At 38.6% G+C, this 24239-nt stretch overlaps 1 protein-coding gene across 1 annotated transcript in view; it reads right to left on the bottom strand.

The window, feature by feature from the left end:
* Positions 1–24239, bottom strand: part of TMEM86A (transmembrane protein 86A) — a 64038-nt gene that overhangs the window by 16906 nt on the left and 22893 nt on the right. Inside the window, exon 2 of the mRNA XM_082269993.1 lies at positions 3163–3427. Coding sequence (XP_082126119.1) covers positions 3163–3427 — 265 coding nt within the window. The remainder of the gene's footprint in view (positions 1–3162; positions 3428–24239) is intronic.

Here is a 24239-nt window from a genome sequence, read left to right as displayed (position 1 = left end):
GGTGTACGATATTCTGGGTGAGGTTGGGAAGATTCGGGGTCTTGAGAAGGGCAGGGAGCCTCGAGCGGTCTGGATAAGGGCGTGGAGGAATATCAGACCTGCTTTTGGTGAACTGTCCATCTCTGGGTGAAAAGCTTTTTTCCTATGCTATTTCTTTCACGCCCTTAGCTTTTGTTAGTTAATATCTTCATTTTTGAAGAAGGGCTGCATGCATAATGGGAGTGGTTTTGTTTCTTGACCTCGCAGGTTTGATGTCTGGTGTGGTGGTGTGAGTCTTATTAAGATTATTTTTCCCGGTAATGATGTGTTTCATGATGTGAGTTTTGTTTTTGCTGTAAAGCCATTCTTTATTTGAGAGCAGAACTTGCTATGTATTTTTTTTTCCCTTTTCATGTAAATATGTATATATTTATTTATGTATATTGATTTTATGATTATTGATTGCAAGACTTTTAATAAACAAAAATTGGGAAGAATGTTCCTTACATTGGTGGTCAGTGGGAAGAATGTTCCTTACATTGGTGGTCAGTGGGAAGAATGCTCCTTACATTGGTGGTCAGTGGGAAGAATGTTCCTTACATTGGTGGTCAGTGAGAAGAATGTTCCTTACATTGGTGGTCAGTGGGAAGAATGCTCCTTACATTGGTGGTCAGTGGGAAGAATGTTCCTTACATTGGTGGTCAGTGAGAAGAATGTCCCTTACATTGGTGGTCAGTGGTAAGAATGTCCCTTACATTGGTGGTCAGTGGTAAGAATGCTCCTTACATTGGTGATCAGTGAGAAGAATGTCCCTTATATTGGTGGTCAGTGGGAAGAATGTCCCTTACATTGGTGGTCAGTGGTAAGAATGTCCCTTACATTGGTGGTCAGTGGTAAGAATGCTCCTTACATTGGTGGTCAGTGGTAAGAATGCTCCTTACATTGGTGGTCAGTGGTAAGAATGTCCCCTACATACAGACAGATAAAAAGATCACAGCTGTCATGAAGTTGGCTATGGTTGAATAAAGCTTGAAAAAAAAAAAAATCAAACCATATGATGAACCTTCTAAAGCAGCACCACAATGCACAGCAGCGGGCGCATGTTCTGCACACCTTGATGTGCACCCACTGCTGTGAATGAGCCCTTAGACTGGAGTTGGACTCTTCATGAACCGACTCTTTAATTCAGAAGCTTCTAGTGAGAAATATTAGGCATTTCTTTAACAGATCAATTTCCGAGCCCGGCCGGCATACTGGCTCCATTGTATACAGCAGGTTCATTTTCTGTTTATCCGAGTATTGTGTTGGCCTCATTGATAGAAGCCACAGAGCCAATGAAGTGTGCAATCCTGGGACGTATACAATGTGACCGGAGGGGTTACAATCATTCTCTATGTAGAATTCGCAGAGCGCTGGAGGCTGCCAATGATTACAGCTGCAAGCTACAGTTGCCGGCTCTCAGCATCCCCAATAAGAAAATCGTGGGAAAGACATGAGTGTCTGAGGAGGTGAATGAAGTCTTTGTGGGTTACAGACTAAGGGGCTCATGTACAATGCAAATCCTCCATCGCTGTGCAGAGATGCAGCGAGCCGGGGAAGACAAGCCCTCAATTTATTCTATCTACTACCACAAGTGTAAATTTATCCCCGAGACCAACTGCCATTTAAAGGGTCAGTACATTCCAAACTGACACTTCTAGCTGAACTCTGGGGATAATTCAATACTAAACTTGCAGTAGGACTGGGGATGGGGCCCCCCTCCCCCACACTGCAAAGATTGAATGCTTGTTTTCACCTACACTATTTTACCAAAAGTATTGGGACGCCTGCCTTTACACACACATGAACTTTAATGGCATTCCAGTCTTAGTCCGTGGACATGCAATACATTCCTAGGTAAAATTTATGAATATTTATGCTCATATGCGCATATTTGCGCAAATGTGCTCACACCAACACAAAATTCCACTCAGGAACGCAGAATTTTCTATTTTTTTTTTTCAAGCTGCAGAGACCTAAAGTGGATAGATAGTGGGTTGATGTATTATATTGCTGAATAAGAAAAATCTTTTTTTTTTTAAACATATTTTTAACTCGCAATTTTGAAAAATACATATTTAGTATTTGCCATTTTTCAACCAGCAGGTGGCATGTGTGAGTCAAGCACCGCAGTCTTCCCATAGCTGAGCTGGGGACACAGGGTGGTTCACATTTACACGTGATGCATATTTTTTAATGTATTTTTTTTGCAGTATATTTTTTATGCATTTTTTGCAGCATATTTTTTATGCATTTCTTTATGCATTTTTGCAGCATATTTTTGAAGCATTTTTTAATGCATTTTTTGCAGCATATTTTTTATGCATTTCTTTATGCATTTTTGCAGCATATTTTTGAAGCATTTTTTAATGCATTTTTTTGCAGCATATTTTTTATGCATTTCTTTATGCATTTTTGCAGCATATTTTTGAAGCATTTTTTAATGCATTTTTTGCAGCATATTTTTTATGCATTTCTTTATGCATTTTTGCAGCATATTTTTGAAGCATTTTTTAATGCATTTTTTGCAGCATATTTTTTATGCATTTTTTATTCATTTTCTGAAGCATTATTATTATGCATTATACATTGTTATTATGCATTTATTTAATTAATTTTTTGCAGCATATTTATTATGCATTTTTTTACAGCATATTTTTGATGCATTTTCATGCTTTTGCTTCTTTCTACATTAACATTAAAATTCATGTGCGTGTAAAGACAGGCGTCCCAATACTTTTGACAATATAGTGTACATTTTTTTATTTTTTTTTTTTATCTTGTGACTTTCGAAATTTAAAAATAAAAAAAAATATATAAAAAAAATGTAAAAAAATTAAAAAAAAAAAACACCTGCTATCGCACATGTATGTTCGTTGTGAGTTTACGCATTTTTGCGGGAGTTTGGCGTCACATAAAATCCAGCAAGTAAAGAACGCAGAGCAGGTATGGGAGAGGCAGTAAAACTTCACAATGGTGAGCTGAGGTTTTTAAATAATCCCTCCGCTATTGTTGTGCCGTCAGGCAGGAGGTCATTCGGCTGCGGAGTGAAAAATAATTCCGAAGGTTTAGTTTACGGCGGGTGAAGGAGGACGCGGATTCAGAAGGCCGCCTCACAATAGCTCCTCGCTGCGCTTCACTTACCATAGACAAAATATCCCTGATCCTGCCAGATCAGGAAGGCATCGCCGACCGCCGAGAAGATTAACCCGGCCAGAATCCTTTTGGCGCTCCGGTGGCTGACCAGGAAATTGACCCCGTGGGCCAAAAGGAAGACCCAGAGGCAGAAGATGGGAAGACACTTGATCAGGGCGCTGAACCAGGATGGGCTGGACGTTGGCAACCACAGCACAAAATACACGCAGGTGGCCTTGAAGAATGGCACCAGCTTTGGGCCCTCACATTTCACCTGTAGGGGAAGAGAAAAAGAAAATGGTCATATTCATCTGACAAAAATATGGCTGCTTAAAAAAAATAAAAATACAGCATGTAACCATATCAAAAAGAAAAAGGTCATATAGTCTGACACAAATATGGCTGCCTAAAAAAAACAAAAAAAAAAAAAAAAATACAGTATGTAACCATATCGAAAAAGAAAATGAAATGGTCATATCGTCAGACACAAATAGGTCTGCTTAAAAAAAAAAAAAAAAAAAAAAACAACAAAAAAAAACATACCGAAAAAGAAAACCATATCGAAAAAGAAAAAGGTCATATAGTCTGACACAAATATGGCTGCCTAAAAAAAAAACAAAAAAAAGAAAATACAGTATGTAACCATATCGAAAAAGAAAAAGAAATGGTCATATCGTCTGACACAAATATGGCTGCCTAAAAAAAACAAAAAAAACAACAAAAAAATAAAAAATACAGCTTGTAACCATATCAAAAAAGTAGAAGAAATGGACATATCATCTGACACAAATATGTCTGCTTAAAAAAAAAAAAAAAACCCCAAAAAAAAAAATACAACATGTAACCATATCAAAAAAGAAAAAGAAATGGTCATATCATCTGACACAAATATGGCTGCCTAAAAAAAAAACAAAAAAAAGAAAATACAGTATGTAACCATATCGAAAAAGAAAAAGAAATGGTCATATCGTCTGACACAAATATGGCTGCCTAAAAAAAACAAAAAAAACAAAAAAAAAACAACAAAAAAAAAAAAATACAGCTTGTAACCATATCAAAAAAGTAGAAGAAATGGACATATCATCTGACACAAATATGTCTGCTTAAAAAAAAAAAAAAAAAACCCAAAAAAAAAAAAAAATACAACATGTAACCATATCAAAAAAGAAAAAGAAATGGTCATATCATCGGACACAAATATGGCTGCCTAAAAAAAAAAAAAAAACAACAAAAAAAAAAAAATATACAGCATGTAACCACTTGAGTTCTCGCACCTGTATATGCCTTAAGAACCAAAGCAATTTTTGGGAAACGATAGGCAACATTCTTTTATTTTCTATAATTTTCTAAATAATTTATTTTCTGTGAAATCTATAGAAAAGTAAAAAAATATATATATATATATACACACATTAATAATAATATTTGTATTTCTGTCTTGACCAGTGTTTGTTTAATTAAAAAAAATATATATTTTCATTCTAATTCCTCTACACTCTATCTACACTTTACTACATACTGTAATTATTTTTTTTATATACTGTACATTTTTATTATTTTTACACATACAGTATATGGTTACAAAACAACTGTATTTGTATTATATTTTATATAATGCATAATATATAATCAAAAAAATGAATTGAAAAAAAAAAAAAATATATATATATATACATAGACACATATATACATACACACACACACATATATAAATATATATTTTTTTTTTTATTATTCATTTTTTACACACATCTCTTTATTTGAAAATATAAATATGAAAATAAATATTATATATTTTACCTAACGTTTAAAGTCCCAATAAACCCACATCACAAAAATCAATAAATGCTGTATTCCATGCTGTTCACCATAAGATTTGTTTTTTGTATTCTGCAAAAAACCTGGTTGATCCTGCTGCTCTCTATCTCCCCCTTCTGTCCAAATCCTCACTGCAGCTAGGGATTTCGCAGTTGTGTCGGCAGCTCTGCACGTGCTCAGTTTTCAGTGAGTTTCTATGCTGATCATTTCCTCCCTGTCACATCTGAGCAGCCCATGTGACTGTAGAGTCACACATGTGGGCGTATACACAGTGATAAATGACAGCCCACTCCCTCCCTCCTCCTTCGTATCCACTAATCAGCTAAACACACTGGGGGGGGGGGATATTACATGTAGATTAATGAAGGTTTCGCCTCCCTGTTATTCTAAGACACGGGCTGGAGGAGAGTGACGCAGCCTGTGACTGGCGGAAATCTGCCTACCTCACCAAAATAATAATAATAAAGATTTGATTTCACATATATATTTGTATGACCATTTAAAACAGTTTATTAATATTAATTCTTTTTACTCTGTATTCCAAAGTCAGATTTTTTTTTTTCTTATTTTGACCATGTGACCGGCAGCAGAGGACTAGAAGCTCCTCCTGCTTACAGGCTGGGTCATGTGACAGCTGGATATCGATTAGGAAAAAGGTACATAGATTTTTTTATTTTTTTATTAAGATAATTACAGTGTTAATTAATCCACATACAGAAATAGAAGAGACAATGTGAATTATTTAAAAAAAAAAAAAATGTTTAACTTCTCTCCTAGGTAAAGTCACTGGACTGGAGTTTAGGAACTTCTTTGTGCCCCGGTTCACACTGCTGCGACTTGTCATGCGACTTGAGAGTTCAAAGTTTCTTGGCAAGTCGTGTCCCATTAGCGGCAATGGAATCGTTCTAATCGGTGCGACCCAAGTCACTCTGACTGACAAAAAGGTTCCTGCACTACTTCTGGTGCGACTTCAACACGACTTAGATTGACTTCTGTTAGCCAATTTGCGACCGCCCGCCACATTTATACTGCGGCAGGCAGCCCCTCCTGTGGTAAACATCGGTCGCGTGCCTGCAGCTAGGGGGTGAGCGCGCGCCGGCGGCGGCACGCTCCCGTCCCCACTCGGCAGCGGAGACTCCAATGCACAGGGCAGGCGGCTCCGATTGCCGCCTGACACCCACGATCGCTCCCCGCTGACAGAGAAGAACGGTTAGCTGTTGTAAACACATCTGACCATTCTTCTCCCTGGCATGATCACAGAGCACCTGTGATACTTCTATACAGGAACACATGTCTCTGTGATCATTTCACAAGCCACACCCCCTTTACAGTGAGAATCACTCCCCTAGGCTCACATTTAACCCCTTGATCACCCATAGTGTTAGCCCCTTCCCTGCCAGTGTCATTTTTGCAGTAACAGTGCATATGTATAGCACGGATTACTGTAGTAATGTCACTGGTATCCCCAAAAGTGTCAAAAGTGTCAGTCAGAGGTCCGATCTGTCCGCCGCAATGTCGCAGTCCCGCAAAAAATCGCAGATCGCCGCCATTACTAGTAAAAAAAAAAAAGTGACAAATTTTTCCCATAGTTTGTGGGCGCAATAACTTTGCTCAAACCAATCAAAATACGCTTATTGGGAGTTTTTTTTACCAAAAATATGTAGCATATTATGTGGTATATAAAGGGAGGATACTGAAGGCAGAAGAGCTTACAATCTATGATTGTATATAAGGAAGGATACTGAAGGCAGAAGAGCTTACAATCTATGATCCTATATAAGGGAGGATACTGAAGGCAGAAGAGCTTACAATCTATGATGGTATATAAGGAAGGATACTGAAGGCAGAAGAGTGTACAATCTATGATGGTATATTAGGGAGGATAATGAAGGCAGAAGAGCTTACAATCTATGATGGTATATAAGGGAGGATAATGAAGGCAGAAGAGCTTACAATCTATGATGGTATAAAAAAAAAAAAAAAAGACAGCTACTGAAGGCAGAAGAGCTTACAATCTATGATGGTATATAATAATGGTATAAAAAAAAGGCAGCTACTGAAGGCAGAAGAGCTTACAATCTATGATGGTATATAAGGAAGGATACTGAAGGCAGAAGAGCTTACAAGCTATGATGGCAAATAAGGGAGAATAATGAAGGCAGAAGAGCTTACAATCTATGATGGTATATAAGGGAGGATACTGAAGGCAGAAGAGCTTACAATCTATGATGGTATATAAGGGAGGATACTGAAGCCAGAAGAGCTTACAATCTACGATGGTATATAAGGGAGGATATTGAAGGCAGAAGAGCTTACAATCTATGATGGTATATAAGGAAGGATACTGAAGGCAGAAGAGTGTACAATCTATGATGGTATATTAGGGAGGATAATGAAGGCAGAAGAGCTTACAATCTATGATGGTATACAAGGAAGGATACTGAAGGCAGAAGAGCTTACAATCTATGATGGTATATAAGGGAGGATACTGAAGGCAGAGGAGCTTACAATCTATGATGTATATAAGGGAGGATACTGAAGCCAGAAGAGCTTACAATCTATGATGGTATACAAGGAAGGATACTGAAGGCAGAAGAGCTTACAATCTATGATGGTATATAAGGGAGGATACTGAAGGCAGAAGAGCTTACAATCTATGATGGTATACAAGGAAGGATACTGAAGGCAGAAGAGCTTACAATCTATGATGGTATATAAGGGAGGACACTGAAGGCAGAGGAGCTTACAATCTATGATGGTATATAAGGGAGGATACTGAAGGCAGAGGAGCTTACAATCTATGATGGTATATAATGGAGGATACTGAAGGCAGAAGAGCTTACAATCTATGATGGTATATTAGGGAGGATACTGAAGCCAGAAGAGCTTACAATCTATGATGGTATATAAAGGAGGATACTGAAGGCAGAAGAGCTTACAATCTATGATGGTATATAAAGGAGGATACTGAAGGCAGAAGAACTTACAATCCATGATGGTATACAAGGAAGGATACTGAAGGCAGAAGAGCTTACAATCTATGATGGTATACAAGGAAGGATACTGAAGGCAGAAGAGCTTACAATCTATGATGGTATAAAAGGGAGGATACTGAAGGCAGAAGAGCTTACAATCTATGATGGTATATAAGGGAGGATACTGAAGGCAGAAGAGCTTACAATCTATGATGGTATACAAGGAAGGATACTGAAGGCAGAAGAGCTTACAATCTATGATGGTATATAAGGGAGGATACTGAAGGCAGAAGAGCTTACAATCTATGATGGTATACAAGGAAGGATACTGAAGGCAGAAGAGCTTACAATCTATGATGGTATACAAGGAAGGATACTGAAGGCAGAAGAGCTTACAATCTATGATGGTATAAAAGGGAGGATACTGAAGGCAGAAGAGCTTACAATCTATGATGGTATATAAGGGAGGATACTGAAGGCAGAAGAGCTTACAATCTATGATGGTATACAAGGAAGGATACTGAAGGCAGAAGAGCTTACAATCTATGATGGTATATAAGGGAGGATACTGAAGGCAGAGGAGCTTACAATCTATGATGGTATATAAGGGAGGATACTGAAGGCAGAGGAGCTTACAATCTATGATGTATATAAGGGAGGATACTGAAGCCAGAAGAGCTTACAATCTATGATGGTATATAAGGGAGGATACTGAAGGCAGAAGAGCTTACAATCTATGATGGTATACAAGGAAGGATACTGAAGGCAGAAGAGCTTACAATCTATGATGGTATATAAGGGAGGATACTGAAGGCAGAGGAGCTTACAATCTATGATGTATATAAAGGAGGATACTGAAGCCAGAAGAGCTTACAATCTATGATGGTATACAAGGAAGGATACTGAAGGCAGAAGAGCTTACAATCTATGATGGTATATAAGGGAGGATACTGAAGGCAGAAGAGCTTACAATCTATGATGGTATACAAGGAAGGATACTGAAGGCAGAAGAGCTTACAATCTATGATGGTATATAATGGAGGATACTGAAGGCAGAAGAGCTTACAATCTATGATGGTATATTAGGGAGGATACTGAAGCCAGAAGAGCTTACAATCTATGATGGTATATTAGGGAGGATACTGAAGGCAGAAGAGCTTACAATCTATGATGGTATATAAAGGAGGATACTGAAGGCAGAAGAACTTACAATCTATGATGGTATATAATGGAGGATACTGAAGGCAGAAGAGCTTACAATCTATGATGGTATATTAGGGAGGATACTGAAGGCAGGAGAGCTTACAATCTATGATGGTATATAAGGGAGGATATTGAAGGCAGAAGAGCTTACAATCTATGATGGTATATAAAGGAGGATACTGAAGGCATAATAACTTACAATCTATGATGGCATATAAAGGAGGATACTGAAGGCAGAAGAGCTTACAATCTATGATCGTATATAAGGGAGGATATTGAAGGCAGAAGAGCTTACAATCTATGAAGGTGTATAAGGGAGGATACTAAAGGCAGGAGAGCTTACCATCTATGATGGTATATAAAGGAGGATACTGAATGCAGAAGAGCTTACAATCTATGATGGTATATAAAGGAGGATACTGAAGGCAGAAGAGCTTACAATCTATGATGGCATATAAGGGAGGATACTGAAGGCAGACGAGCTTACAATCTATGATGGTATATAAAGGAGGATACTGAAGGCAGAAGAGCTTACAATCTATGATGGCAAATAAGGGAGGATAATGAAGGCAGAAGAGCTTACAATCTATGATGGCATATGAAGAAGGATACGGAAGGCAGAAGAGCTTACAATCTACGATGGTATATAAGGGAGGATACTGAAGGCAGAAGAGCTTACAATCTATGATGGCATATAAGGGAGGATATTGAAGGCAGAAGAGCTTACAATCTATGATGGTATATAAGGGAGGATACTGAAGGCAGAAGAGCTTACAATCTATGATGGTATATAAGGGAGGATATTGAAGGCAGAAGAGCTTACAATCTATGATGGCATAAAAAGGAGGATACTGAAGGCAGAAGAGCTTACAATCTATGATGGTATATAAAGGAGGATACTGAAGGCAGAAGAGCTTACAATCTATGATGGCAAATAAGGGAGGATAATGAAGGCAGAAGAGCTTACAATCTATGATGGCATATGAAGAAGGATACGGAAGGCAGAAGAGCTTACAATCTACGATGGTATATAAGTGAGGATACTGAAGGCAGAAGAGCTTACAATCTATGATGGCATATAAGGGAGGATATTGAAGGCAGAAGAGCTTACAATCTATGATGGTATATAAGGGAGGATACTGAAGGCAGAAGAGCTTACAATCTATGATGGTATATAAAGGAGGATACTGAAGGCAGAAGAGCTTACAATCTATGATGGTATATAAGGGAGGATAATGAAGGCAGAAGAGCTTACAATCTATGATGGTATATAAAGGAGGATACTGAAGGCAGAAGAGCTTACAATCTATGATGGTATATAAGGGAGGATAATGAAGGCAGAAGAGCTTACAATCTAAGATGGTATATAAGGGAGGATAGTGAAGGCAGAAGAGCTTACAATTTATTATGTATATAAGGGAGGATACTGAAGGCAGGAGAGCTTACCATCTATGATGGTATATAAAGGAGGATACTGAAGGCAGAAGAACTTACAATCTATGATGGTATATAAGGAAGGATACTGAAGGCAGAAGAGCTTACAATCTATGATGGTATATAAGGAAGGATACTGAAGGCAGAAGAGCTTACAATCTATGATGGTATATAAGGGAGGATAATGAAGGCAGAAGAGCTTACAATCTATGATGGTATATAAGGGAGGATAATGAAGGCAGAAGAGCTTACAATCTATGATGGTATAAAAAAAAAAAGGCAGCTACTGAAGGCAGAAGAGCTTACAATCTATGATGGTATATAATAATGGTATAAAAAAAAGGCAGCTACTGAAGGCAGAAGAGCTTACAATCTATGATGGTATGTAAGGAAGGATACTGAAGGCAGAAGAGCTTACAAGCTATGATGGCAAATAAGGGAGAATAATGAAGGCAGAAGAGCTTACAATCTATGATGGTATATAAGGGAGGATACTGAAGCCAGAAGAGCTTACAATCTACGATGGTATATAAGGGAGGATACTGAAGGCAGAAGAGCTTACAATCTATGATGGTATATAAGGGAGGATACTGAAGCCAGAAGAGCTTACAATCTACGATGGTATATAAGGGAGGATACTGAAGGCAGAAGAGCTTACAATCTATGATGGTATATAAGGGAGGATACTCAAGGCAGAAGAGCTTACAATCTATGATGGTAGTACAGCAGAAGTGAGTGATACAAGCATGCAGACCTCCATGCAGTTATGATTCATTTTTCGGAGCCTTCATTGGAACAAATAACATCCCTGATCCCAGTGACTTGTCTATTTTTAGCTCCTCAGCCGGGTTTAATGACCCTTTTATTTATTATTTTTTGCATTCTATGCTCCTGGAATTCTAATACTTAACATTCCATCTCCTCTAATCTCCCGGACACTTTCACACTCTTCACATATTCGTTTTGGAGTTGGTACGGAGAATGAAATTCCATGTCAGCAATTGTCCAAAACAGTCTGCTTCAATACAGCCAACTAAGGCAATCTCCACAGAGCCGGAAAAGTGGGACAAAGTTCAAGGAAGGGAAACTTTTTTTTTTTTTTTCATTTTGGATAGAGTTATGGAGGGCTATAACCACGGTCAGATTTTTTTTGCCATCTGTGTCCCATTGGGGAGATTTCCCTTCACTTCCTGTCCCATAGCTAAACAGGAAGCGAGAAGAAATCCCTCCAAAATGTTGCCTTTAGTTCTACTTTATTGCACCTCTTTATTTAATAATACATTATTAATTGTATTTTTTACAAGCAGTGTAAGTGCCAGAATATGAACTGGTATCCGCCTCTTGCAGACCCTGTACAGCCGGCATTGGCTTGCGCACAGGGTGTGCTAGATGTGCCTGGGCACACCCTAATCACCCCGTGTAGTGCGGATTCCCTGTTTCCTGTCTCCCCACTGCAGTGCTGCCAGCTTCCCTCCTCTCCTTTCAGGAGTGGGGAAGGGGATGGAAAATATTTCATTAACTGGCCTTCCCTTCCTGAATGAACACAGTGAGTTATCTGTACTGATCACTCCGGTCTTTATTCCTAACTGAAGCATAGCAAACTATGAGAAAGAGACTGGGGAATCTATGTCCTACGTTTCTGTCTCTGTCTCAAAAGTGAGACATCAGGGGTCTGTTTAGACCAGTAATGGCGAACCTAGGAACCCCAGATGTTTTGGATCTACATTTCCCATGATGCTCAACTACCAGTAGAGAATCATGGGAAATGTAGTTTCAAAGTATCTGGGGTGCCAAGGTTCGCCATCACTGGTCTAGGGCAACCTTGGCTCAGAACAGGAATGGAAACCTTTAGACTGAGGACATCTAGTGGTAGAAAAAAGAACTGCAGGGAAACTCTGGGGATTAAAGGTGAATATTGCAGCAAAAGCTAGTTTTGGTTATTTAATATTTTAATTAATTGAATCTTTGGAATTCTTCTTTAAAAGTTGTGGAGAAAAGGGTTTGTGAATATACTTACCCCCCCAAATCCTTCCGGGAAGATCCAGGGGAATAACGAGAATCCAGGAGCTTGCCGGGAAGAGACATCTCCCTGCCAAAAGACGCCACAGGTGGAAGCCAGGAGGTCACATAATTACATTTGCTACATTTTATTTGCACATTTTTTCTTTTTTACTAGAATGCTACAATCTATTAGTCAAACTGTCCAGACTGTGTTCCAAAAAAAGAAACAACCCAACCCCCATGACAACAGTTACAGTACCAATCGTATCATTAGTAGTGATATTATCAGGTGACAGACATTATCCCGGCCTGATACATCTAATCTCATCCGCCAGATGGATTTACAAGGTTGTCCCAGGCTTCTTAAAGGAACAGTGACAGTTGTAATCAAGTGAAAAGAGCTAGTAGTAAAATCAGGCCGGCCGGGCTCAGCTTATCATCATAAAGGGAGTTTGCTCTTCTCTCAATGAGATTTGATAAAAAGCAGCGATGGGGACACCCTGCCAGCAAAGCAGAAATAAAAATGTGATTTTTGCAAGGATTAAAGCAGCCCGCAGGCCATATGGGGCCCTTTGCTTACCTTTATTCGGCCCTTGGAGCGCTTCTCCTCCCACTGATATGAGGCACTATTCCTCCACTGACACCAATGATGGGGTACTATTCCTCCACTGACACCAATGATGGGGTACTATTCCTCACACTAACACCAATGATGGGGTACTATTCCTCCACTGACACCAATGATGGGGTACTATTCCTCGCACTGACACAGACAATGGGGCACTATTCCTCTCACTAACACCAATGATGGGGTACTATTCCTCCACTGACACCAATGATGGGGTACTATTCCTCGCACTGACACCGACAACGGGGCACTATTCCTCCCACTAACACCAATGATGGGGCACTATTCCTCCCACTAACACCAATGATGGGGCACTATTCCTCCCACTAACACCAATGATGGGGCACTATGCCTCCCACTGACACCAATGATGGGGCACTATTCCTCCCACTGACACCAATGATGGAGCACTATTCCTCCCACTGACACCAATGATGGGGCACTATGCCTCCCACTAACATCAATGATGGGGCACTATTCCTCCCACTGACACCAATGATGGGGCACTATTCCTCCCACTGACACCAATGATGGGGCACTATGCCTCCCACTAACATCAATGATGGGGCACTATTCCTCCCACTGACACCGACAATGGGGTGATTTTCCTCCCACTGACACCAGATGATGGGGCACTATTCCCCCCACTGACACCAACAATGGGGTAATATTCCTACCACTGATATGGATGATGGGGCACTATTCCTGCCACTGACACTGGGACATTCTCTACTCCCATTGACAGTCTAGCCCCCCTAAAGTCTGAAGGACAGCAAACTGTCCCTCTGTTTGGAAAGGTTGGAGACTCCCCCCGAAGGATAGGGATGGGCAGAGTGATTTGGGGGGAAATTAATTTACCATCATTAAAATTTGCTATTGCACAGTTGTACCAGCTCCTCTACTCTACTGAATTGGCTTTCACTGTGAGCTTTTTACAATGTGCATTAGAAGTTGCAGCTGGAGCTGGCTGGAAGACATTCAACATCATCTATCCTTTTCCTCCCAAGTCTGACCATCCCTTGCTTGCCCCTTGCACTTGTTGGATTTTGATTCTTTTAGTCATGGAGGCTCAGCATCACATGTGGGCATTACTCATGTAAATCCAGCCTGCACAGGAACGCCCACTACTCTAGCCTGCCTAGGAACGCCCACTCCTCCAGGCTGCCTAGGAACGCCCAATTCCCCAGACTGCCTAGGAACACCCACTCCTTCAGCCTGCCTAGGAACGCCCACTCCTCCAGCCTGCCTAGGAACGCCCACTCCTCCAGCCTGCCTAGGAACGCCCACTCCTCCAGCCTGCCTAGGAACGCCCACTTCCCCAGACTTCCTAGGAACACCGACTCCTTCAGCCTGCCTAGGAACGCCCACTCCTCCAGCCTGCCTAGAAATGCCCACTTCTCCCACCTGCTTAGGAACGCCCACTCCTCCAGCCTGCCTAGGAACGCCCACTCCTCCAGACTGCCTAGGAACATCCACTCCTTCAGCCTGCCTAGGAAAACCCACTCTACCAGCCTGCCTAGGAGCGCCCACTCTTCCTGCCTGCTTAGGAACACCCACTCCTCCAGCCTGCCTAGAAATGCCCACTCCTCCAGCCTGCTCGGAACACCCACTCCTCCAGCCTGCCTAGGAACACCCACTCCTCCAGACTGACATCCGCCCATCAAGAAATTTTGGTATTTGAATAACTCCTCCCAACAGCCATACTTACCTGAGCCCCATCTTGATCCAGTGATGTGCATGAGAGCAGTAGCTCTCCTGGGTTTCACTCTCATCATTGGCTCACACAGCAGAGGGAGCCATCGGCAGGCAATCACAGCCAGTGAGCCAATGAGGAGAGAGCAGGTGGCAGGGCTGAGCGCAGCTCGGGAGCAAGCCTGCTCGTTTGCCCTCCTAGCAAGAGGCATGCTTTTGGGAGCAATTGACAGGGGGAGGAGCCTGGACCGCCGGGGGTCACAAAAAGAAGAGGATCGGGGATGCACTGTGCGAAACCATTACACAGAGCAGGTAAGTGAAACATGTTTACAAATAGCAAACAGCAATCATAAAGATATAAGTGAACCAAAAACCCGGTGACAAAATACCTAACGAAATGAAAACAGAATGATATAAATCCTAACTATCGAACTAACTATATATAATATACACTAAAGGGGAACACAGGAAAGAAAGTAAAACTGGAGATGTCGGGAACATATAGAAAGGGGGAATCAACACTGGGATCAGAAATAAGGTGGAGTAAGAACAAGGCAGTAGGGTTCGGGGTAAAAGTACTAGGCATAATCACAATCAAAGAGCAAGATAATGGCAAGCAGTATTTGTAAGCAAGCAAAACATTGGAGCAAAAGTTACTAATAGGTGAGGACCTAAATACTCTCCCAGCATCAGGGAATCAACACTGGGATCAGAAGTAAGGTGGAGTAAGAACAAGGCAGTGGGGTTCGGGGTAAAGGTACTAGGCATAATCACAATCAAAGAGCAAGATAATGGCAAGCAGTATCTGTAAGCAAGCAAAACATTGGAGCAAAAGTTACTAATAGGTGAGGACCTAAATACTCTCCCAGCAGCAGGGAATCAACACTGGGATCAGAAATAAGGTGGAGTAAGAACAAGGCAGTGGGGTTCAGGGTAAAGGTACTAGGCATAATCACAATCAAAGAGCAAGATAATGGCAAGCAGTATCTGTAAGCAAGCAAAACATTGGAACAAAAGTTACTAATAGGTGAGGACCTAAATACTCTCCCAGCAGCCAGCATCAGGTGGAAACTGATAACTGGGATCTGCTGGCTGCTGGGAGACACCCACTTGTGGACACTGGAACTACAAACTTCCCCTCTTGGAAGCACGGTGTCACCAGCAGGTGACCCAGGTCCTCACACTGCAGCAGCTTGCTTTAACCCTTTGTATACCATGTTGTTTTTAACCATACCTTGGTATACAAGGGGTTAAACAAAATAATCTGGTTTGAAAACCTACAGAAAACAAATTACACATTTTCTCAGCATTCACATCCCATTTTATATTTTCTAAGAATCAGATGTGCTCAACGCTCCAAGCACATTAATTATGAGCCTGCAGAACACACAGAGCGCCATAAATCAGACCTGTTATGCCTTTCGTACAGCTCAGTAAATAGACACAAAGAAGCCATGTACACCATGTACCGTACAGGCAAGGTCATAAAGAATCCTGACAGAAACCAACCACAAACCAATACCCGCCACTTGTCTGTATTTATAATAGCTGCAATGCAGACATGTATCAGGGTGCGTCACAGTTCTAAACTGGTAAACTTAGGCCTCCAGAGCTCCTTTTACTAGACATCCAATGAGCTATATGAAGTCAGCATGGACTGAGGTTCTGCCAACACTGTCTGAGTATGCAACGTTATCAAGTAGGGGTGATTTTTAGTGAATCAATGTGACTTTTAGGATGGGGGTGGATGGGTAAGTCAAAGCAGAAATCCAGACAAAAATAACAAGATAAAGAACGAGTGTCAGCAAAATACCCACAGCATTTATACCCACACAGGAGCACCTACAACCTAATCCAATCCCCATGGAGTGTATACAGTAGGTCAACCTATCTCAACCTTGTTACCTAAGAAGCTTTGAAATAATTTTCAGGGAACTCTGGTAAAATTAAATAATTGGGGTCATAGTGAAGAATACCCTTACATTAGTGATAAGGATGAAGAATGTCCCTTACATTGGTGGTCATTAGGAAGAGTATCTTTATATTGGTGATCTTTGAGAAGAATGTCTTTTTATTGGTGGCCAGTGGGAAGAATATCCTTATATTGCTGATCAGTGGGAAGAAAGCTCGTAATATTGGTGCTCAGTGGGAAGAATATCCTTATATTGGTAGTCAGTGAAAATAATATCCTTATTAGGGATCGACCGATTATCAGCAATGCCGATATATCGGGGGCCGATATGCAATTTCCCCAATACATCGGAATCGGCCCCTGAGGTTACCGATATTGCCGATATTTCAGGAAAGTGTTTGTAGCGGAGTGATGCCTGCAGCTAGAGGCATCACCCCGGTACCGGCATCCATAGCCGACGGTCAGCTGTCTTGAAATAACAACCGATGTGGCTGAGAAGTCGCTCGGCTGTCATTACAAGGAGCGGGAGGGGACTCCCCCCCGCCGCCTTCCGTGGCTCGCCCGGGTCTCCCGTCCCACCACTTCCTGGGCTTACCGAAGCTGCCTGTAATGCCCAGAAGCGATCCGATGCGGCCGATGCCTGGGCAGGAAGTCGAGTGAGGGCAAGGGCACTCAGCTCTATGCCCTTGGAGGACCGGAGTGACCTCGTATGTCATTTCTGGTTCTCGGGCATAAACAAATTTTTTTTTTTTCTTAAAGTCAAAATGTATTTTTTTTTTTTTAAAGGTAAATGAGATATCTGGGGTCTTTTTGACCCCAGATCTCTCCATAAAGAAGACCTGTCATGCCTATTTCTATTACATGGGATATTTACATTCCTTGTAATAGGAATAAAAATGATATTTTACTATGAATAAAAGTGATAAAAAACTAAAATTATAGGGACAGTTTAAAAAAAAAAAAAAAGGAAAAAAAAATAATAAACAAAAAAAAAAATGTAAAGCGTTCCCATCCCTCCATGCTTGCGTGCAGAAGCGAACACATATGTAAGTCGCGCCCGCATATGTAAACGGTGTTCAAACAACACGTCAAATTGATGGGTTTTATTTTTGATTTGATGCTTTTCAGGGTAGAGGAGAGCTATTATCTTATAGACCCCAGATGTCTCCATAAAGAGCACCCGTCATCCCTTATTTCTATCACAAGGGATGTTTACATTTCTTGTATAGAAAAAAAAAGTGATCAAAAAAAATTAAAGGAAAAAAAAAAAAGATAAAAAAAATATTAAATTAAAAAAATAAAAAAAAATTAAAATAATCATCATAAAACAATCATGTCATAGTAATAAAAGTGATCAAAAAAAAATTAAAGGAAAAAAAAAAGATAAAAAAAATATGAAATTGTAAAAAAAAATTAAAAATAATAAAAAATGGTGCCCCTATCCCTCCATGCCCATGCGCAGAGATGAACGCATATGCAGGTTTCGCACACATAAACGGTGATCGCATGTCATAGGAATAGAAGTGGTCAAAAAAAATTTGCAGTGCAAATGTAAGGTATTGCCGTTAGAGTGAGCGCAATAATTCTAGTGCCAGGCCTCTGTAACTCTAAAGCAGGTAACCTTTAAAAGATTTTAAAGCGTCGCCTATGGAGATTTTTAATTACCGTGGTTTGTCGCTATTCCACAAGCATGCGCAATTTTAAAGCATGACATGTTAGATCTATTTACTCGGCATAACATTATCTTTCACATGAAACAAAAAAATTGGGGTAACTATTGTGTTTTGTTTTTTTTAATTCATTTGCAGCTGACAAATCTGATAATCGCCGGAAGTTTTTTATTTTTCTCTCCGCAGATGTTACATAAATAAAGGTCAGTTTAAAAAAAAAAAAAATCTAATTTTTAATTGCAGTGGAATAAAAATTCCCCCATCCAGATGCACCTGTGCCACATAATACCACCAAGGACACGGAGTTTAATCTCTGCTCATGTTATAGGAAGTCACAGATCATCCGTTATTTAAACATGACAATGGTTTATAAACATGTAAGAGTCCTTTAATCACCGCGCAGGAATTAATGCCCAGGAGAGCACCGATATTCATTTACTCTAATGTACGCTCAGTAGCCGGCCTGATCCGGGGAAATTAATATTGGCACAAGGTCCAGACAGCTTCTCGGCTTACCCTCCTGTCTCCTGGTGCCAGTTGTATTGGAGATAAGCAGAGTGGTGGGCAGGATAAGCTCCTTGCCTGGCATCCGTTGCCCCGGCCTGGAAATTAGATCATCAACCAGAGCAAGTCACTGCACCCATTCAAAGAGTACCTGTCATCGTAGGATAAGATAGAATTTATCAAAACTTTGGAAAGCATTTCCTAGGTATGGAGTAATACCAAAAAAAAAAAAAAAAAAAAGCGTGGTTGTTGTAAAGGCAGATTATTTATTATATATAAACATTTAAAGTGGTATTAAACATTAAATATTATATAATAATATATAAAATCTTTTTATGTGATTATTAATAATTATACAGTGTATTATACTGTAATTATTGTGTAATTATATATATTTAAAATATATAAAAAATATTTTACTATTATTAATAATTCTATATTATGCTGTAATTATTTATTATATATAATACTTATAGTGGTATTAAACATTATATATTATATATAATAAATAATATATAAATTATTTTATTTTATTATTAATAATTCTATATTATGCTGTAATTATCTATTATATATAATACCTAAAGCAGTAATAAACATTATATATAATAAATATTATATAAAAATGATTTTATATTATTAATAATATTATTTTTAATAATAATTTATTAAAACGTAATTTTATATATATATATATATATATATATATATATATATATATATATATATATATATATGAAAGTGGTATTAAACATTATATAATATATAAAAATTACTTTATTATTATTAATAATTATATATTATGCTGTAATTATTTATTATATATAATACTTAAAGTGGTATTAAACATTATATATTATATATTATATATAATAAATAATATATAAATTATTTAACTTTATTATTAATAATTATATATTATGCTGTAATTAATTATCATATATAATACTTAAAGCAGTAATAAACTTTATATATTATATATAATAAATATCATATAAAAATGATTTTATGTTATTATTATTAATAATAATATATTATACTGTAAATATATATATATATATATATATATATATATATATATATATATATATATATATATATATATATATATATATATATATATATATAATATTGTATAAATTGTTTTATTTTAAAATTTTTAATAATTATATATTATGCTGTAATTATTATATATAATACTTAAAGCAGTAATAAACATTATATATAATAAATAATATATAAAATGTATTTTATTTATTATTATTAATAATTATACATAATACCTAAAGCAGTATTAAACCCAAAATTAAAAATGTAATATATTGCAACTTATCAATTATTAGATGTGGTGGCTGCATTAGTTTTGTTTTTTTGCTTTTTTTCCCCTCTGCTTTCACCCGATGATTTAGCCAGTAACACACCTCCTGTTTCAGAGTGCCCCCACTCTGGATGAAGGAGCAAAGGGGGCACCTTTGGACAGCAGCCTTCTGTGTTGCAGCACAACGCAAAGCAGGGTAGTGTGTTGTGGTGTGTTGCCAAAAATTATGCATAAGTAACATGAACCAGAACAGTTTACTATGCTTCAGTTAATAACTATGAACACAGTGAGTGATCAGTACTGATCACTCACTGCGCTCATAACGTCCCCCTCTCCCACGCTCTACATCCTGATCCTCCTATGCCCAGCAGCAGTAGCTGGTAGGAGAGGAGAGGAGGGAGGCTGGCAGTGCTGGGGGGGGGGCACACACAGTGATCGGAGCAGTGCTGGGGGGGGGGCACCCAGAGTGATCGGAGCAGTGGTGGGGGGGCACACAGAGTGATCGGAGCAGTGGTGGGGGGGCACACAGAGTGATCGGAGCAGTGGTGGGGGGGGCACATAGAGTGATCGGAGCAGTGGTGGGGGGGCACACAGGAGGGTGGAATTTTGGGCAGCGGGGTGAGGGAAGCCGGGTGCAGAGACACACTGTTGATTTCCCTGCATGCGGATTTGTGGAGCCAAGTGCCAGAGCTGGGTAAGAGCTTGCAAATGCTTCCCCCAACCCTCTCTGTGCTGTCTGCCCCAGCCTCCTTCCCCTCTCCCTCCCTTCCTGCACAACAAGTAAAGGAGCTTGCCAGTATGCTCCACGGAGGACCACAGCTAACAAAAAATAAATAATAAATAGAATCCCCAGAAAGGGGCAGCGGATTCAGATTTTAGCCCTCTCCCATCCTGACACCCTAAGGTGACTGCCTAAGCTGCCTATTGCTGGGCCAGCCCTGACTGCAGCTCGCCAAATGGTCTGAATAGGATCCCTCTGTATTAGGAGGGGTGAGCTGAAGATCTATACCTACCCCAACCCTACCCTACCCTACCTATCCCAACACTGACACGCATAAAATACTGAAGAGACCTTAAGCAGCCAACTAGCCATCCGCTGCACACTCTTAAAAGGGACAGCTACATGTGTACCACCTACAGACAGGCCCCAAACGATGACAATTAGGCGCCAGGTACTTTGCCTTTACTTCCATTGGTACCCTTTAGTTAGGAACACATACGCTCACCCGCTTCTGGGGCTGTATGTATAGTGCGCACACGAGGACCTTTGCTTTCTTGGATTCGTTGATGCCAATACTTTAACCCTGCTTACACCAGTTATAGTTCAATTTACCATTGCGAACGTTAAATATATTGCCAGCTTATAGGTCGGTGTTTAGTTATCAGATACACTATTCTTGACTCTTTTTATTTGCCTGTTCATTGATCTATACCTTGCATTAAAAAGAATAGAATATTCAAAATTCGTATATTTAGAAATTCAAATGTCGGAAGACAGCTATATTTGTTTCATTTTATTCTGTTCTAATCTTTTTTTTTATTTTTTTTTATTTAGTCTATTCTTTTATTTTCTATTCTATTCTTTTTTATTGTATGCCATTGTATTCTATTCTTTTCTATTCTATTCTTTTATTTTCTATTTTATTTCATTTTACTCTATTATATTGTTTTATTCTATTCTATTCTTTTCAATTACATTCTATAAAACAGCCTAAGAAGGAAACATCGTATTTCTTTTTTATACCTTACTGTATTTACTGCAAAATGTTTCTATTTTCAATTAAAATTTATTTTCAAATTTGAATTTATTTTCTTATTTGGAATGCAAATTAGTATATTTCGAAATTCAAATTTCGGAAGACAGCTATATTTGCTGTATTTTAATATTTTTTTTTCTATTTTAGCCTATTCTTTTATTTTCTATTCTATACTACTTTATTCTAATATTTTCTATTCTATTATATTCCATTGTATTCTATTATATTCTATTCTTTTATTTTCTATTTTATTTTTGTTTTAAATCGTTTTATGTTTTCTATTTTAATCTGTTCTTTTATTTTCTATTCTATACTACTTTATTCTAATATTTTCTATTCTATTCTATTCCATTTTATTCTATACTTTCATATTCTATTCTATTCTGTTCTATTTCTTTTATTTTCTATTTTATTTTGTTTTATTCTTTTCTATCCTGTTTTATTCTATTCTATTCCTCTCAATTCTATTCTATAAAGCAGCCTAAGTAGGAATCCATTTTTTTCCTTTTTATACCTTACTGCATGTATTGCAATATGTTTCTATTTTCAATTCAAATTTATTTTCCAATTTGAATTTATTTTTAATTTCTAATGCAAATGTGTATATTTTGAAATTCAAATTTCAGAAGACAGCTATATTTTTTCTATTTTATTCTATTCTAATCTTTTTTTAGTTTTTTTCTATTTTAGTCTATACTACTTTATTCTAATATTTTCTATTCTATTCTATTCCATTGTATTTCGAATTTGAATTTATTTTTGATTTCAAATTCGTATATTTCTAAATTAAAATTTCGGAAGACAGCTATATTTGTTGTATTTTAATCTTTTTTTCTTTTTTTCTATTTTCGTCTATGCTTTTATTTTCTATTATACGTATACTACTTTATTCTAATATTTTCTAGTCTATTCTATTCCATTGTATTCTATTCTTTTATTTTCTATTTTAGTTTGTTTTATTCCATTCTGTTTTAATTCTATACTTTTCTTCTCAATTCTATTCTATAAAGCAGCCTAAGTAGGAATCATCTTATTTCCTTTTTATACCTTACCGTATTTATTTATGTTTCTATTTTCAATTCAAATTTAAATTTTTGAATTTGAATTTATTTTCGATTTCGAATGCAAACTCATTTTCAAATTCGGATTATTCAGTTTGTCTTAATTTTTTCAGATTTGTTGAAATTCATTACTATTATGATAATGAAATTTGGATACATCCGAATAACAAAATTCTGCCCGAATTTCGATTGGAAATGGAACAAATCGCACATATCTAATCACCAGCAGTGGCTCCTGCGGGGGTTAGCACTGCACAGCAATGCATTTCCTAGTGTTACAGTGACGCACGCGGTAAAGCCTGCAAAACCGCAAAGGGGAAGTGTGAATTGCCCCTAAACCTTTTTCTCCATTAGTTTGTTTTATTTTGGAAATCCGGATACAGCCGGCGGCTTGGCGGGGTCATATAATACCACCATTTGTCTGCGATTCTCTCCTTCCTTTGTCCTCGTTCCATGCAGCAGGAAGAAAAAGCTTCAGGGAGAAGAGAGGAAAGGAACAAACTCACAAGACTCCCTCCCAAGAATGTGTGTCACAAGCGCTCGCCGCTCTACTGTCGTCTACCATCCCAACTAATATAGGCCACCGGGGGAGAAAGGTTCAAAGGAGAACTCCATCATTCTGCAACATTTCCTGCTTTTTCTGCATCCACAGTGTCCTGAATTCCTAAAATCCAGCATCAGACATACACTATATTGTCAAAAGTATTGGGAACTATATAACCAAAAGTATTGGGACGCATGCCTTTACACACACACGAACTTTAATGGCATCCCAGTGTTAGTCTGTAGGGTTCAATATTGAGTTGTCCCACCCTTTGCAGCTATAACAGCTTCAACTCTTCTGGGAAGGCTGTCCACAAGGTTTAGGAGTGTGTCTATGGGAATGTTTGACCATTCTTCCAGAAGCACATTTGTGAGGTCAGGCACCAAAAAGGCGTTCTATCGGGTTGAGGTCAGGACTCTGTATAGGACAGTCAAGTTCCTCCACCCAAAACTCGCTCATCCATGTCTTTATGGACCTCATTTTGTGCACTGGTCCAAATCATTTGGTGGAGGGGGGAGAATATGGCGTGGGGTTGTTTTTCAGGGGTTGGGCTTGGCCCCTTAGTTCCA

Source organism: Pelophylax lessonae (assembly GCF_965119305.1).
Source record: "Pelophylax lessonae genome assembly, chromosome: 10".
Classification (NCBI taxonomy): domain Eukaryota; kingdom Metazoa; phylum Chordata; class Amphibia; order Anura; family Ranidae; genus Pelophylax; species Pelophylax lessonae.
The sequence above is the reverse complement of the archived record's forward strand: the minus strand, read 5'-3'. Positions and strand labels throughout refer to the sequence as shown.